The sequence below is a fragment of the Aethina tumida genome, chromosome 5 (assembly GCF_024364675.1).
Source record: "Aethina tumida isolate Nest 87 chromosome 5, icAetTumi1.1, whole genome shotgun sequence".
Taxonomy (NCBI): domain Eukaryota; kingdom Metazoa; phylum Arthropoda; class Insecta; order Coleoptera; family Nitidulidae; genus Aethina; species Aethina tumida.
The window spans coordinates 26528390-26547222 of NC_065439.1; the positions used below are offsets into that span (position 1 = coordinate 26528390).

At 27.3% G+C, this 18833-nt stretch overlaps 1 protein-coding gene across 6 annotated transcripts in view; it reads right to left on the bottom strand.

Moving 5' to 3' along the window:
* Nucleotides 1–18833, bottom strand: part of LOC109601268 (ecdysone receptor) — a 210475-nt gene that overhangs the window by 17121 nt on the left and 174521 nt on the right. For 2 of the 6 annotated variants that reach the window (XM_020017491.2, XM_020017492.2), the window contains exon 2: nt 17383–17679. The exons of the other annotated variants lie outside the window; for them this stretch is intronic. In XM_020017491.2, coding sequence (XP_019873050.1) covers nt 17383–17656 — 274 coding nt within the window. In that variant the 5' untranslated portion in view covers nt 17657–17679. The remainder of the gene's footprint in view (nt 1–17382; nt 17680–18833) is intronic. 6 annotated transcript variants of the gene reach the window in all.

Here is an 18833-nt window from a genome sequence, read left to right on the forward strand (position 1 = left end):
TCAATAAACTTCAGGCTGAACGTTTAACATTGAAGGTAAATTTATTCATTATTTTAAAACTGAATGAAATAGAAATAAATATTAATTTTATTCCTATTTACTGGTTTTTTAAATTCATTTAAAATTCGAATAAAGCCGAATTCTTGAAACAGTCATCAAAAACTGTACCCATTTCGAACCAGTCTATTTACTTATTTTAAAGTATTAGGCGTCATTGTTTTGTTGTAAATTTATGCAGATAGAAATCAGCGAAACTGTTATTTATCGCCGAAAAATGCAAATTCCAGCACTTGTCTTATACTTTTATAAAATATTTTTCCTGTTTACAAACTCACAATGGCCAAGGAAATGTAAATAACCACAAATCCAGATTGATCTAAATTACGCCTATATTTAGAGCTTACAAATTTCTCATAGTGATGTTAAAACTGCTAAAAAATCATAATTAGCACCCACCCAAATGCCTTCCCAGTGATCAATGATCGACAGTAGTATCGGCCGCGGACAACAATGATTTCGAAGCAATTAATCTGTTCACCGCTCCATTACTCAAAATTTCGTCTCGTTGCACATTCCACAGTCGGCATGTGTCTTGGCCGGAGGTGTGCGAAAACCGCACCGACCATCCAAACAAGAAAACAATGTCTTATTCACGGGATAGACACAATGCGGCGAAAATGAACGTTCGCAACTTATTTTTGTTTCGTTTCCCGTTCGCGATCCCATCACGGCGTACATATGCCATATGCCGCCAATCTGATTTGAATGCATTTTTTTTTTTGTTGCCAGTTTCAAGGTTAGTTATGCAACGCGAGGTGTCAGGTGGTCATAATTGCATCTCATGTACTTCCGCGGATGCCGACGGGCCGCCGTTTTTGCGCAACGGCGACGGCGGCGGCGATAACGACGCAGGAAGAGAAACGTCGAGATTGTCGTCCGCAGCATGCGCAAGGAGGAGGAAGAGTCGTGTTTTGCTTAATTGGCTTCCAAAAAATTGGAGATGCGCACTTGGTTTGCTGACAGTGGATGAGTAACGAAGAATGGTCATCCCAAACAAGAGATAAGAGAAACGGTTACTTATACATTGCAGTAAGCCTTATCATGTCTCTGTTTGCTAAAACAAAGTTTAATTGTTGAAGTTTGGTACGTTAAATATTATTCAAAAACTGTCAAAAACATTATTTATTTCTTAATTCCAACTTGTAGGTTTAATAATTATTAAACATGAGAGTGCCCCATTAACATTGGACGCGGAATGTAATTTATTTATTACTAAATTCATGAAAATGCAAGGTTTTATTATTTTATTGCAACACTTTTTTAAGTATTAAGTTAATCTTTATTTGTATGTATATTTATTGCTACAGACTTTAACTTAATACTTTCTTGTTTAAATATTATTTAGTACTTAAACATTTTGTTATATTTAATTTACAGTTTATAGGATTTAAGGATCACTGATTTTTTTTCTTAATTATACATTTTGAAATAATTGAAAGTCATATTTGAACACTTGTTTCGAAAAAAATTTGCCTGAGGTTGAACTTCTCTAATCTAATTTAATAAACCTTCACTTTTAACATTTTTTAATTTACTCTTTGAGTATTTCGACGAAAATATTTCATTTTAATAGCTTTATTTAATTTTTTATTTCCAATTTTTACTGTTAATTATTATTAAATTCAGTCTCAATTTAAATTCTTTAGTTTTAATTTACAATAAAAATTGATTTATTAATTTGTTTAATCAAATTTCAATATCTATTTTGCCCTATTATATTATTTCTATATTGTACAAAAAATTCATTCCAATAGATTCTAATCATTTTATGTTATTATTATAATCATTATTTACATTTAATTAATTTTATTTGCAATAGAAAATTGATTTTCTAGATTCATTAACTAAGTTGAGTAATTTTATAGGGAAAATTTATTTTTAATAGTTTTTATTTATTTTCAACTTTCACTATTAATTAGTATTAAACTAAATATCAATTAAGAAGTTCTTATTTTTTACTATTTGACTATTTTATGTAAAAAAATTCATTTTGACAACTTTTATACATTTTATTGAAAATATTTACTTTCAATTAGTATTAAATTTTACTTAAATTAGAAGCTTTTATTTACAATAAAAAATTAATTATCTAATTTGAATAATCAACTCAATTTGCAAAAAAAAATCAATTTAATAGTTTTATTTTATTTTTTTATATAGTAAAGTTTTATTTTATTTTATAAGTTTTACTTTCAATATTAAACATCTTTTCAATTAAATTTTCCCATAATAAAGAAGCTTTAATTAATAATAAAAAAGTAACTTTTTAATTTAATTAATAAAGCTTCAATTTAATTAGTTTCTTATTTGAATATTTTGCCCAAAAAATCATTTTAATAGCTTACTTATTTTTCCAATTAAAAATTCATTTAGGAATATTTAATTTACAATTAAAAACTAATTATCTAATTTGATTAATCAAATTTCAATTTCAATTTATTCTTATTTGAATGTGTTATTGGAAAAATGTCATTTTGAAAGCTTTTATTAATATTTTTGTTTTCAGTCAATAAAATATATGATTATCTAATCTGATTAATTAAGTTGTAACATATATTTTTTTCCATTTGAGATTTACAAATTTTAATTTATAATACAAAAGTAACTTTCTAATATAATTAATAAAATTACAATTTATTTTTTTGCTTATTTGAATATTTTGCCCAAAAAATCTCTTTAATAGCTTTTACTTATTTTTCAAATTAGAAATTCATTTTAGAATATTCAATTTACAATAAAAAATTGATTAACTAATTTGATTAATTATTCTTATTTGGATGTATTATTGAAATAATTTCATTTAAAAAGCTTTTATTAATATTTTTGTCTTCAGTCAATAAAATAATTGATTATTTAATCTGATTAATCAAGTAGTAACTTTTCTACTTGATATATCCAAATTTTAATTTCAATATTAAACCAAGTTTCAATTAAATTTTTACATAAGAAGCTTTAATTTATAATATAAAAGTAAATTTCTAATATAACAAAATTTCAATTTAATAGCTTTTACTTATTTTTATAATTAAAAATTTATTTTAAAATATTTAATTTATAATAAAAAATTGATTATCTAATTTGATTAATCAACTTTCAACTTCTATTTATTCTTATTTGTGTGTTATTGAAAAAAATCATTTTAAAAGCTGTTATTAATATTTTTATTTTGAATCAGTAAAATAATTGTTTATCTAAATTGATTGATCAAGTTGTAATTTACATTTGAGTACATTGTAGATAAAATTTCATTTTAATAACATTATTTTTTTGTTTCCAGTTTTTTTTTACTTCTTATTAATTATATATATATTTCTATAAAAGTTTCCTTTAGGAAGGCTTAATTTACAATAAAATAATTGATTAATAAATTTAGATATTCAAGTTTTAATTTAATTTTTTTTCCATTTGAGTATTTTATCCAACAAATTTAATTTTTTTCACTCCTTATTAGTAATAACCCCATTTTCTATGTAAATTTAATTTGTGAAGCCTTAAATTATAATAAAATAATTGATTATTGAATTTGATAAACCAAGTTTTAATTTATATTTTTTCTATTTGAGTATTTTGTAGAAAAAATAATTTTAATAACATTTATTTACTTTGTTATTTGTTGTTTTTAATTCTTATTAGTATTAAACACGGTTCATGTAAAAATTTCATTTATTTATATTTTATTTACCTCTTATTTTATTTTACTTTCAAGAGGTTTTAATTTTATGAGAAAATTTTAACTTTAATCAAGAATTTAGATAAAACACAACTTGTTATTAAGAATATTTTCTACCATTTAATATTTTCTTAATATTCTGTGTTCCAAATAACTTTGAAAAACGACAACATCATTTAAACATCTGTAAATTTATAATTTACTGTCACTTATAAAAGATATTTTGACCTAATTGTTCTAGTAAATGACGTTGCAATACATTGAAATGTAATCAAGCCCATATATGACCTAATCATTTTCGCAAACGTTAGAATAAATTTGACGGCGATTAGCAGTGGCGGTATGGTTGCAAAATCGCCACGAAATGTCAACTTTCGTTTCTGAAAACGACAGTAACACACAAATCCGATCCGTAATGAAGGCAATTGACTGATAATTATACAATGAATGGCAATTTAAGCGTGCCTTTTATTGAGGTCAAAGTTAAGTTGCAGTCGAAAATAAGTGGGCTAACATAAATTGAAACAACCTTACAAGCTTTTCGACTTAATACAGTCATTTTGTGTAAAACTAAAAACATTTTAATATTTAAACTTGATATGATAAATCACTAACTAATCAGTTGACCCATTTATTTCTTTCTGGCAACCGACTAGGAGAACCACAACTTATGTAAATAGTGAGCTAAACAAATAGAACGCACCTTCGAATATCTATTTACACATTTTGTTATTGCTCGACCGGGTTCAATAAACTTCGACGCGATGCAGAATTATGCATGGATGTATAACAAACGTCGAATTTGCCTAGACTCGGAAAAATGAAACCGAAACTGTGTCGCATCCATTTTTATGCAACCTAACACGGTTGCACAACAAAACAACCGGATGGCCAAGATTGAAATGACGTCGAGGAAAGCGCAAATTCTGCGACCTATCCCAAAAAATATCGGTGACACGCATTCATCGATGGATCGAGAAGAAACCCAATCGGCCGGTGACGAAGCGGCAGCAACCTTGCCGCCGCGAGCCACGTTGTGGTTTCGGGCGTCCCACTTTTGGGCCTCCGTATCGGTGTCACTTTCGAGTCAAGATCTCCATTGCACAACACGAAACCGGCATGACTTTCTCATAGAAAAGCGAAATGCCGCCTCGCTTATATGCTTACACACACACACACACACACACGATCCGTAGTGTGACTCGCACAACGAATCATCGTCGTGTACGCGATCACACGAAGAAGGCTTCCAATTTTCGGTTTCGTAATCGTGCACGGTAACCCAGAAACATAGATTGGTGGGTCTCGGGTTTTCGGGAAATTTGTTTCGGTTGATGCAACATTCTAGAAACGTCCGAGACGGGTTTTGTGCAATCTGAGAGCGAAACTGTCAATTTATTTTAATTTGATCGGTTTAAGAGACGAACAAGTGAAAATTATTATTTACTTGCGTTAAGGTTAAAGGTTAAGGTCAAATAATTATTTAATAATGTAATTTTAATTTAAATTGCATCAATTTCTAAAAAATTGTACAGGCATCCATTGTAACAAGTTAAATTATATTAATTTGAATATTCTTTAGATGTTTTCATTTATTTCATTCATTTTTATACAATAAATAAGGCGTAAAATATTATTTTTCTTAAGTTTTGTATCTATTACACAATTTATATGAAGTTTACTAAACAGAAGTTTTTGATATTGTATTCTAAACAGAAGGTGTCAAAAATTTTAATTTTCTTTATTTTTTTGTTTATTTTTCAGAAATATAACACAATTTATATGAAGTTATTAAAAAGTAGCTTTTGATAATGTTATATTAAGTACATATTACACAATTTAAATGAAGTTTATTAAACAGTATATTTTGGTAATGCTATATCTAAACAAAATTTTAATTTTCTTTAGTTTTTTGCCTATTTCTTAAAAGTATTACACAATTTATATGAAGTTTATTAAACAGAAGTTTTTGATGTTATATTCTAAACAGAAGGTGTAAAAAATTTTAATTTTTTTTTTAGTTTTTTGTCTATTTTTCTGACATATTACATAATTTATATGCAATTTACTAAACAGAAATTTTTGATAATGTAATTATTCTAAACAGAAAGTGTCAAAAATTTTAATTTTCTTTGGTTTTTTGTCTATTTCTTAGAAGTATTACACAATTTATATGAAGTTCACTAAACAGTGGTTTTTTGATAATGCTATATTATAAACAGAAAGTGTCAAAAATTTTAATTTTCTTTAGATTTTTGTCTATTTCTGAAAAGTATTACACAATTTATATGAGGTTTACTAAACAATAGTTTTTGATAATGTTATATTCTAAACAAAAGGTGTCAAAAAATTTAATTTTCTTTAGTTTTTTGTCTATTTCTCAGAATTATTACACAATTTATATGAAATTTACTAAACAAAAGTTTTTAATAATGTTATATTCTAAACAGAAAGTATCAAAAATTTTAATTTTCTTTAGTTTTTTGTCTATTTCTCTGAAGTATTACACAATTTATATGAAATTTACTAAACAAAAGTTTTTGATAATGTATATTCTAAACAGAAGGTATCAAAAATTTTAATTTTCTTTAGTTTTTGGTCTATTTCTCAGAAGTATTACACAGTTTATATGAAGTTTACTAAACAAATGTTTTTGATAATATTATATTCTAAACAAAAAGTGTCAAATATTTTAATTTTCTTTATTTTTTTTTCTATTTTTCAGAAGTATTATACAATTTATATGAAGTTTACTAAACAGAAGTTTTTGATAATGTTATATTCTAAACAGAAAGTGTCAAATATTTTAATTTTCTTTAGTTTTTTTTCTATTTTTCAGAAGTATTACACAATTTATATGAAGTTTACTAAACAGAAGTTTTAAATAATGTTATATTCTAAACAGAAAGTGTTAAAAATTTTAATTTTCTTTATTTTTTTTATATTTCTTAGTACATAATTTATATGAAATTTATTTTTTGACATTTGATAGTTATTTTTTAAAAACTGATTATAGTATAAATACGGTTAAATTCTTATAAACAATGTAGTTAAATCAATTTTATAAAAATAATAAATTATATAAATGTAAAAGGAAATTATTCTGTTAGGCAAAATACAAAATATTTTAAGATACACATCTCTACAGAATCTGTAAGAAACAAAGATATCTCATATGCAAAGATCCAAGCAAGCACACATTGCACTAAAAACCGGTGTGCTCCAATTGCGAAATTTCGCATGCACGGCAACGTCACGTGCGGACCTTGAAGCGCATATAGGTCAGAAGGGACAATTCAAGTTCAGGGTTAAGCGAACATCTGTTGTGGATGGATGGTGCGCACGTTTTTTTATTATTATTATTTGGGGCAGGTGATGCAAGAGTGCACACGGAATCAATTACGTCGGTCCAAATTATCCCCGCACATGGTCCTCCAAAATTTTTTTTTTTTTTTCATTCTCTTCACGTTTGGCACAGGAAAGTCGGACCAATTAAAAATCGTGCGAACATCCGGCCAAAAAATCACCGCTAATTGGACGTTATCGGGGTTGGGAGGAAACGTTTACGATTTATCTGCCTTCTGGGATGTAATTGGTGTTCGATTTTTTTATTTTGGGTTTGGTGCAGCTGATTGTTGATTTGCTCATTAGATGAAAATTGCTTATTAACAAAAGATCGTCTTTGAAATGTCAAAATTTGCCAGACCTAGATATTAGTATTAAAATTACTGCTAATTAGGTCTTATAGGGGTTGGAAGGGAACATGTACGATTCATCTGGTGATTGCAAAGCTTCACTGATTTGGTCATATCATAAAATCTTATAAAAGATCGTCGTTGCCACATCAAAATCTGTCAGACACAGCTGTTAGATCAAAATCACTTCTAATTAAGCCTTTGAGGAGTTGAAAAGAAACTTGTACGATTCATCTGGTGACTAGAAAGTTTAAAATATTTGTAATTGGTATTCTATTTTATATATTGGACTGTTGCAACTTTATTACTGATTTGGTTATAGCATAAAAACTTATGAAAGATCGTCGTTGCCTCTTCAAAATCTGTCAGACACAGCTATTAGATCAAAATCACTTCTAATTAAGCCTTTGAGGAGTTGAAAGGAAACTTGTACCATTCATCTGGTGACTAGAAAGTTTAAAATATTTGTAATTGGTATTCTATTTTCTATATTGGACTGTTGCAACTTTATTACTGATTTGGTCATAGCATAAAAACTTATGAAAGATCGTCGTTGCCTCTTCAAAATCTGTCAGACACAGCTATTAGATCAAAATCACTTCTAATTAAGCCTTTGAGGAGTTGAAAGGAAACTTGTACCATTCATTTGGTGACTAGAAAGTTTATAATATTTGTAATTAGTATTCTATTTTCTATATTGGGCTGTTGCAACTTTATTACTGATTTGGTCACAACATAAAAACTTATAAAAGATCGTTGTTGCCTCATCAAAATCTGTCAGACACAGCTATTAGATCAAAATCACTTCTAATTAAGCCTTTGAGGAGTTGAAAGGAAACTTGTACCATTCATCTGGTGACTAGAAAGTTTAAAATATTTGTAATTGGTATTCTATTTTCTATATTGGACTGTTGCAACTATATTACTGATTTGATCATAGCATAAAAACTTATAAAAGATCGTCGTTGCCTCTTCAAAATCTGTCAGACACAGCTATTAGATCAAAATCACTTCTAATTAAGCCTTTGAGGAGTTGAAAAGAAACTTGTACGATTCATCTGGTGACTAGAAAGTTTAAAATATTTGTAATTGGTATTCTATTTTATATATTGGACTGTTGCAACTTTATTACTGATTTGGTCATAGCATAAAAACTTATGAAAGATCGTCGTTGCCACATCAAAATCTGTCAGACACAGCTGTTAGATCAAAATCACTTCTAATTAAGCCTTTGAGGAGTTGAAAAGAAACTTGTACGATTCATCTGGTGACTAGAAAGTTTAAAATATTTGTAATTGGTATTCTATTTTCTATATTGGACTGTTGCAACTTTATTACTGATTTGGTCATAGCATAAAAACTTATGAAAGATCGTCGTTGCCACATCAAAATCTGTCAGACACAGCTGTTAGATCAAAATCACTTCTAATTAAGCCTTTGAGGAGTTGAAAAGAAACTTGTACGATTCATCTGGTGACTAGAAAGTTTAAAATATTTGTAATTGGTATTCTATTTTATATATTGGACTGTTGCAACTTTATTACTGATTTGGTTATAGCATAAAAACTTATGAAAGATCGTCGTTGCCTCTTCAAAATCTGTCAGACACAGCTATTAGATCAAAATCACTTCTAATTAAGCCTTTGAGGAGTTGAAAGGAAACTTGTACCATTCATTTGGTGACTAGAAAGTTTATAATATTTGTAATTAGTATTCTATTTTCTATATTGGACTGTTGCAACTTTATACTGATTTGGTCATAGCATAAAAACTTATAAAAGATCGTCGTTGCCTCATCAAAATCTGCCAGACATAGCTATTAGATCAAAAGCACTTCTAATTAAGTCTATGAGGAGTTGAAAGGAAACTTGTACCATTCATCTGGTGACTAGAAAGTTTAAAATATTTGTAATTGGTATTCTATTTTCTATATTGGACTGTTGCAACTTTATTACTGATTTGGTCATAGCATAAAAATTTATAAAAGATTGTCGTTGCCACATCAAAATCTGTCAAACACAGCTATTAGATCAAAATCACTTCTAATTAAGCCTTTGAGGAGTTGAAAGGAAATTTGTACGATTCATCTGGTGACTGGAAGGTTTGAAAAATTTGTAATTGGTATTCTATTTTATATATTGAACTGTTGCAACTTCATTACTGATTTGGTTATAGCATAAAAATTTATAAAAGATCGTCGTTGCCACTGATTGCCATACCAAACTCTACCAGACTTAGCTATTAGTATTGAAATCACTTCTAATTGGACCTTATAGGAGTTGAAAGGAAACGATTAGGATTCACCTGGTGTCTAAGAAGACGATTTTCTATCTTGGATTTACTGAATGCTGATTTATTTGGTCACGACAAAAAAGTCGTTTCCTAGTCATAATCAGCTACGTGTATTTATATCCAATTAGTGCATCTGATATAAACGAAAATAAACCTCACAAACTAAATATCACTTTTCGAAACACCTCATCAGTTCCCTTCTGGAGAAATCCATTAATTCAAAACCACCACAAATAATGTTCCACTCAACCAACGACGACATAGTTTACTTTCATTAGAGATTCCGGACCTAACCAAATGACTAATTCATTGACCAAACCGTCAATAGAATCAAGCCGGGTCACTATTATGGCGATCCGTCAGGGAGCAACGTGATCTTTTGTCTCAGATGACCTTATTCATAATCGCCGAATTATATGCAAACGCTTCCCGTGTGTACCGCCCATGGCATAACAGATTGACGTAGGAAAATAAAAAAATCACTCGGTTGCATCCCGCAATCCGGACCCGTCCGTTCTATCGGTGTTTTCTGTCCCAGTGGTGCGGCGTGCACCTGCTTTCTCATCGCCAGAGGTCGCGCAATGTCATGGTCATGGCCAACCGGATCGGCATCTGCAATATGCAACTGCACCTCTCCTATAATTACCGCTCATAGACGCGAACGTATTGTGGTACCATTATTATGTACGGCGAGATCGTTAGCCATTTTTTTGTCCTCTCTTTCTCTCATCCTCCGGTTTCGTTCGGCTCAGCGTTGGATACACTGGATGGGAGATTCGTTTTTTTTTTTTTTGTGTTTTCATCTGGGATTCTTCCGACCAGATTAGACATGTGTGGGGGCAAGATGGCGATCGTTAAATTAATAGGCGTTGTGGTGGAGGATGTTTGAAAAACGCAACATTAATGGGATATTAAGGCAGTTCTTACTCTTTCAATAATTAGCGCTCTTGGAGTGTTGAAGGAAGAAAACTGTACATCTTTTGATGAACACCAGTTTCTGTCTTTACATTAATCAACGGATTAGTCCAATGTTTTTATAATGGCAAAATACTGCATTTGAAAAAAGGAATTCAAAGGTCCCAACTATCTTTTTTTTTTCTTCTAATACTAAATTTAATATTGCATATTAACATATTTCTTTCTGAAGTTTTAAAATCAAAAAATTTAGTTATTGAATTCATCTTAATATTTTTTTCTTTCACTGTAAAAATTAGATAAAAAATAGATAATCAAATTTTGGTTTATCAAAACCTCTGAAAATTAGTTTTATAATATGATATAAATTAAAATAAAATTTAAAATGAATATAAAAAATTTAAAAATTAAAAATATTGAAATTTATTGATTGCAATTTAATAAACAACATTTACAATTAATTTATTTAATTTTTGACTAATCATTTGTTGAAAATAATTTTTAAAAAATATTAATTATATTTAACTTTTTATTTAAGTTAGATGAAATAAACCAGATTAATAAAAATTTGATTCATTAAAAATATAGGAATTTATTAAATGCAAATTAATAAACAATATTTACAATCAAAATATTTAATTTTTAATTTTTTAAAACTCTAAAATATTAGATAAAATATTTTAAAATAAAAATAAATTTGGTTCATTAAACCTCTGAAAATTAATATAGAAATGTATTAAACGCAATAAATGATATTTACAATTAAATTATACAATTTTTGACATCATTTATTTATTGATGACGATTTATAATAATATTATTTATATTCAAATTTTTAACTGTAAAAATTTAGATAAAATATATTAAATTAGTAAAAATTTGGTTCATTAAAGCTTTATTTTTATAATATAATTAGTTTAAGATAAAAAAAATATAAAAAGATTAATAATTATAAATATAGTAATTTATTGAAAGCAACTTAATAAACAATATTTATAATTAATTTATTTAATTTTTGACTTTATTTATTCCTTGATGATTTCTTAAAAATATTATTTATATTTAACTATAAAAATTTATATAAATTAAACTAAATTAATAAAAATTCGGTTAATTAAAAATAATATTAATAAGATTAAAAATTAAAAATGTAAGAGTTTATTGAATGTAACTTAATAATCAATATTTACAATTAAAATATTTAATTTTTGATTTTATTTATTTGTTGATTATCTATAATATTATTATTCATATATATTTTTTTTAGTTTTTGTTAACTGTAAAAAATAAGATAAAGTATTCTAAATTAATAAAATTTGTAAAAAAGTCTTTGAAAATTTTATAATATAATTAATTTAAAATAAAAGTTTAATAATTAAAAATATAGGTATTTATTTACTGTAAAAAGAGTTGAGAGAAACTAATTTAAAAATCAAGATAAAAAGAATTTTTGGGCCCTTTAATACCACAATTGATATTTACCATAATCGATATTTGACTTAATTGTAGAATTAATGCTGTACTAAATATAAAAACTGTTTAAAATAAAAAATCGAATCTTGTTTTATATGTTTAAATGTATAATAAAATAGTTCAAAAATTAAAATGTAGTTAAAAGTTTTACAATAATATAAAGTAAAATTAATATTTAAAAATAGAAATCCAATTAAAATTAGTTTTCTTAGTATAAAACAATGTAGTTTTAATACACGTTAAATTAAAGTAATAAATTAATTTTAAATTCTATTTTATCGTTAAAAATAATTGACAATTGTAATGTTACTGTTTAATATATAACAATAAATAAATTGTTAGATAAAATAACTATCGTAAATGAAAAACTGATAAAATTTACTATTATTTTTATAAAATTATTTAAATAAAATTGTTGATAATATTTATATAAATATTTATTATTGTTTGATAAAATAGCATTAATTATTTGATATTTTCTATATTTCATTTTTTTTTTTTTGTTCCAAATAAAAGGCAAATAAAAACGTTCAATAAACCATAATACAAAGTAATATGAGTGTTTTATCTAACCGATTATATTAATAAATATGTACACAAAGTTTAAAATGGCCCACAATTATAGCACAATATTAAAATATACAATATTGATTGGGAAATTAACCCCGTTTAATTAAACGTGTAATTAATTATTGGAAACAACTTTTATTACATATTTACATGCACAAATATATGCATTCTGTTTGGCAATAACAATCAAATTTAAACATTTAATAATCGCCATTGTTTGATTTCCATCAATCCTTAAACGGATAATATATTATTAACTAAACAAACACATCTGCGCTCATTAAACACAAACATCCCTTCAGGCATCTTGTTCGTGGCCCATCCTCAATATTGACATTAAACTCGCACCAAACCTTGAGACAATTGTTGACGAAATGTGTTTGCTCAGCACAAATCAAACACGACTCCCAATAATTGGGTTGCAACGTAATTTATTATTATTATTATTGTCGAATGTGCCACGATTGTTTTGTGTACAACATTATATAAACTTTGTGTGTGTGTGGTAATAAAAAGCCCACCGCATCCATAAACGGTCGATGTTTGTCTTTTGTACCCGCGGCCGCAAAACAATATATATATAAACACGAGATGTTCGATTTGACACATTTTCTACGAAGTGAGGCAATAGTACGATTTTTGTCGGTTGCACTTTCGCCGATTTTTTCGACGAGCTCAGCATTGCGCAATCACAACAACAAAATGTAATTGTTGTAGCGAAGCGTGCGGCATTGAAATTTTGCGCTAGATAATTGTACGTGTTTCGAAAATTGCTTTGACCTTACGCCAACCGAAATTGTTATCAAAAATTGCTGTTAATGGTGGTCAAAATGTGCCATATGCAATTACAATACCAAATTCCAACTTGTAGGTTTAAAGGACGATTACGATTTACCTGGTGACTACAAATATTGAGGTTTTTGCAAATGCCATTCGATTTTTTAGCTTTCCTACTTGCTGCAAAGTGATTACTAATTTGTTCATGTCATAAAAACTTCGTTTCCACATCAAAATCAGCCAGAGGTACTCATTAGTATTAAGTATTAGCAATTCGTATTTAATGGACCTTATAGGCGTTGAAAGGATCAGTTACGACTCATCTAGTGACTAGAAATTCCTGATTTTTATAATTGATTTTCTGTTTTCTATCTTAGACTTGCTGCAAACTGATTACTGATTTGGTCATGCCATAAAAACTTAGAGGTCGTCATTGCCACATAGAAATATGCCAGACATAGCCATTAGTATTAAAATCATTTCTAATTGGACTTTATAGGAGTTGTAGGGAAACATTTGTGATTCATATGGTGACTGGAAAGTTTGTAAATTTTGTTATATTTTAGACTTGCTACAAACTAATTTGGTCTTGTCATAAAAACTTATAAAAGATTGTCGTTGGCTAAAATCACTTCTAATTTGACCTTACAAGAGATGAAAACATGAACCATTCATCTGGTGACTGGAAAGTTCGAAATTTTTGTAATTGTTATTCGATTTTCTATCTTGGACTTGCTGGAAACTGATTTGGTCTTGTCATAAAAACTTTTAACACATCGACAAAATCTGCCAAACGTAGTTGGTATTAAAACCTTTTCTAATAGGACTTTAACGAGAGATTTTTATGATATTTTATGACTTAAACCACAACAACAGAAAACTATCACTTCCTTTGATAACACGAGGCGGTTACGACTGCGGATTTAGGTTCTGACCCAGTTGCAAAACGAAGAGATACGATATCTAAAACGCTTTGTCCCATTTTCGTTCAAATTATAACCGAAATTTATCTATTTAGCAATTGCCGATTTGTGGTTTATTGAAAAATACAATTAACATATCAAGAAATGAGGTTAGTGACGCAAGTGCTAAAAATCGTGTAACAGCACAATTAAGGTGTCGCGAAATAACAAAAGGTTTCTTCAAAAAGATACAGTTAAGTTTAATTAAGAGTAAATATTTGACCGATTTAATCTTCGTTGGACTGGCCAATATTAATAATAAATTCATTATGGTCACTATCTGTGTTGGTTCAGAATGTAAACACATGCATACCCAAAAATATTTACAGACTAATATGATAATACCAGTTACTTTTGATGTGATGTGATTTAAAAACACATCAGCTTTCCCCCAGACAAATATTTGCATTGTCTTATCGTTTGCTTGTCTTTTGGTTGTCTGAAATTTCTGGAAAACTTATCGCGAGATAAATTTTGTACAAACACCATAAAACCTATTAAGATTTACCACAACTGGATGCATCCACTTAACAACTATTTATAACAGTATTTTCACCTAATTTGTTTGATGATTCACCGATGGATTTATTTCCCAACGCATTCAACCCGTCTTCCACGCACCAAACGAAAGCTGAACTTTCGATCCACCGTCGAAAGGAGCCTTGAAACACTTTTTTTCAAATGTTTTCAAACGCTTCACGCATTTTGTGTGACCGTTCGTGGAAACAAAATTAATGTTTATGGTAGATTTATGGTTACAAGGTTAGATTCGATTTTATACATCCACCATGAATAATGGAAGAATCGACTTGATCATAATTTAAAATATGGTGTGGCACAAAAACAATAACAGTGGCATAATTACTTGAAATTGCACGATTTGTTCAAACGTGTTGTTTACAGAATAATTCGGTGGGTGGATAATAGAACGTTTACTTTTGAGTTCGTCTGCGAAAGATAATGCATTATTTGCATATTTTTTATTGTTTTATTATTTATAAAATGGGGAAATCTACATATTACAATGATTTATGCAGTTGAAACAGATATCGATTGTTTTTATGCTGCAAAAATATGTTTATTTCGTTTATATGACTATTAAAATATTATAATGGTGTGAACAAAATCTTCTCATTATAAAAAAATGAGAACTTGTATGTTTATAATTTTTTGATAGGTTAATACAATAAAATTTTATTTAAATCTGTATTTTTCAGTGATTTTTCTAGTTGGAATAGATGCACTGTTTTGTATATGTATATAAAAATCACAATTGTAAGTGAAAAAATGAGATGATAGACATGATTAAGATAAAATTTATAATCTTTTATTCTTATATTATTTATAAAAGGGGAATCTGTATAATTCAGTGATTTATGTAGCTGAAAAAATTTCCAATTAAAATTACCTTTTCCTCTCATTTTTTCATTCAAATTTATTAATTATTTTAAAAATATCGAAAATATTTATTAAATAAATTTCATTTCTTTTTTAAAACTGCTTAATAAAATTTATAATTTTTATTATTTTAATATTTATAAAAAAGAATCTGTATATTTCAGTCATTTATACTGCTGAAAAAGACAGACATTTTTAAGCTTCAAAAATATGTGTAATTTCTAATTAAAAATCGATTTTTTTATTTATAACAAATAAAATTAAAATTGTATGTCAAAAATATTTGTTTCTCATATTTTTTCATTCATATTTATTAAATAAATTTAATTTCTCTTTTATTAAAAATTTTCGACATGATACATTAAGTTAATAAAATTTATAATTTTTGTTGTTTTATTATTTATATAAAAGGAAAATATATTAATTGGAAAAAACACATAAAAATATTAATTTCCAATTAAAAATTGTTTTTTCATTTATAACAAATAAAATTAAAATTTATGTCAAAAAAAAGGTCAAAATATTATTTTTTTTCTCATATTTTATCATTCAAATGTATTAATTAATTTTAAAATATGAAAAATATTTATTAAATAAATTAATTTCTTTTTAAAAACTATTTATATTGAAATTAACATAATAATAATTTTTTATTGTTTTATTATTTATAAAAAGACAATTTGAATATTTCAGTGATTTATGCAGCTAAAAAAATAGACTGTTTTATGTGAAATATGAACATTTTCTTATTAAAACATGTTTTTATCAATAAATAAGCAGCAATTTATTTCCATACTCATCCAAATCTCATAGAGTATTCTGAATACATGGAAATTATTAAATAAAAAAATTTTTACTTACTTAAAATTGTTTGTAGAAAAATGTAATAGAATTTTATTTATATAAGTAGGAAATCTACATATTCAATATCGACTATTTTTATGACGTAAAAATATGTTTATTTCATTTATATGACTATTAAAATATTATAATGGTAGAGTAAAATGTGATTATTTTATGTGTCCAACGAGAAATTCCTCATATAAACAATTACGATCAAACTTTCACATAAACTTTCGTTCCATTCAAACGCTGTTGCAACAACAACGAATCTTTTTCCGAATGGTTTTGTGTTCATGAAAGCGACAATCCACGATATGTATTCCGTACTTTGTCAAGGAATAAATAAATTTTAAATTGTTTATGTAGACACGAGTTGAATGATTAAAAAGGGTCCTGGTTGAAGTCATCATTCAAATTGGATGTATGCTAATGTCGCCATTTTTTCTGCTAATGGCCAGATGGCATTCGGCACCGGCATAAGAATTTCGTCGGGCATCACGAAGAATTCGAAACATTTCGCAAAGATAAAAATCACCTTGCTTTATATTCTCACCGGCTAAAGGTCACGTTTACGGATGAATTTACTTTAAATAATCGCGCCCATTAATCATTTTTATTTTTCATTCCGCAGTTTCGTCATGGATGCTAAATTATTGTTTTGCTGCACACGTACGCCCACGAGCCGTGCGAGTTCACGGCGAAAACAACACCAGCAAGTTTCCCCTACCTGACATGGAGCTGGTATCGGATTTGGCGATGTGATTCCCGATGATGGTCTGTCCGGGTATCCCGTATGCGTTCTGTATGATCGTCAACCCTCTGGGGTGGTTCTGGTTGTTCAGGTCCAGGTCCCAGAACTCGAGATCGACCTCACCGATATCGGTGGAGGCTAGGGAGTTGGCGGGACTCATAACTAGCGTCGTGGACGAGGACGATACCTCGGAACTGCTCTCTTCCGGTGCCACTCTAACCGCTTGCAGCCCGGACCATCGGCGTTTCATCGTACTCCGCGCCAGAGAGGGTCCTGAAGTGTCACAAGAAAATTTTTTGGGGGTTCGGTCACACGCCGTACGGACGTCCTGTGGGTCGGTTCTTTGGAAGGCTCAGTTTCCACACACGATAAATATCTCACGTAATTTTCTAAATTGATTAATTAAAAATACTCTTGGTTTAAATTACTTTTACTTGTTTTAGAGTCAATAAATTTCTAAACAAACATTAAACAAATAATAAAGTGCAATTATGGTTTAGTTATACATAGACGCTTACTCATAAATATTGTAACACAAGTTCACTTATGAAATATTGGATGTATTGTCTGAATATTTAATTTTATTTACCGTAAAAATAACATATTAGTTTGATGAATCATGTCATAATTTTAAATAAATGAGTTTTGGTACAAAACTAGCAGTAAATGAATCATTAGTTCATTAGTTATTTAAATCAACTTTCATTTAAAATAAATTTAGCTGTGTTTTCAATTGAACGAATAATGAATTTAATTTTAAAAGTTGTTACTGAATCATTGTTATCATGGTTGTAAATTATTATTCACATGTTAACAAAAAAAAATAATTTTTGAGAGAAAAAATATTGTATTGAATAATAATAATAATAATAATAATAATAATAATAATAATAATAATAATAAATTATTATTATTATTATAAATAATATTTTACTTTTTTTTCTATAAAATATTTTTTGTTTGAACAAAAATCATAAATCAAAAAAAAAATTGTATTTTATCAATAAATATTAATAATAGCATATTTTATAATTATATTTTACACAAAAATATTTATAAGATAATAAAATTAATTTTTATCAATAATAATAATAATAATAATAATAATGCATATTAGAATATTCAACTTCAAAGAAAAACTTAAATTATCTAATTATTTTTTATAATTTTATATACAATTATAAAAACAATATTCATATATTATGTTATGAAATTGCTCTATTCAAAGTTGTTTTTATTGTAGAATATTTGTTGCTAATAAAAAATTTTTAATAATCATTAAAAATTTACACATTCATTCTTTGTTTATGTACTAAAATTCTAATTAAAAAAAACCGTGGATAAAACTTATTATAGTTCAATTTACAATTTTCTTCTTTAAAAATGTTTCCTTTATTTTTAACACAAGAAAAAATTTGTTCAACAAT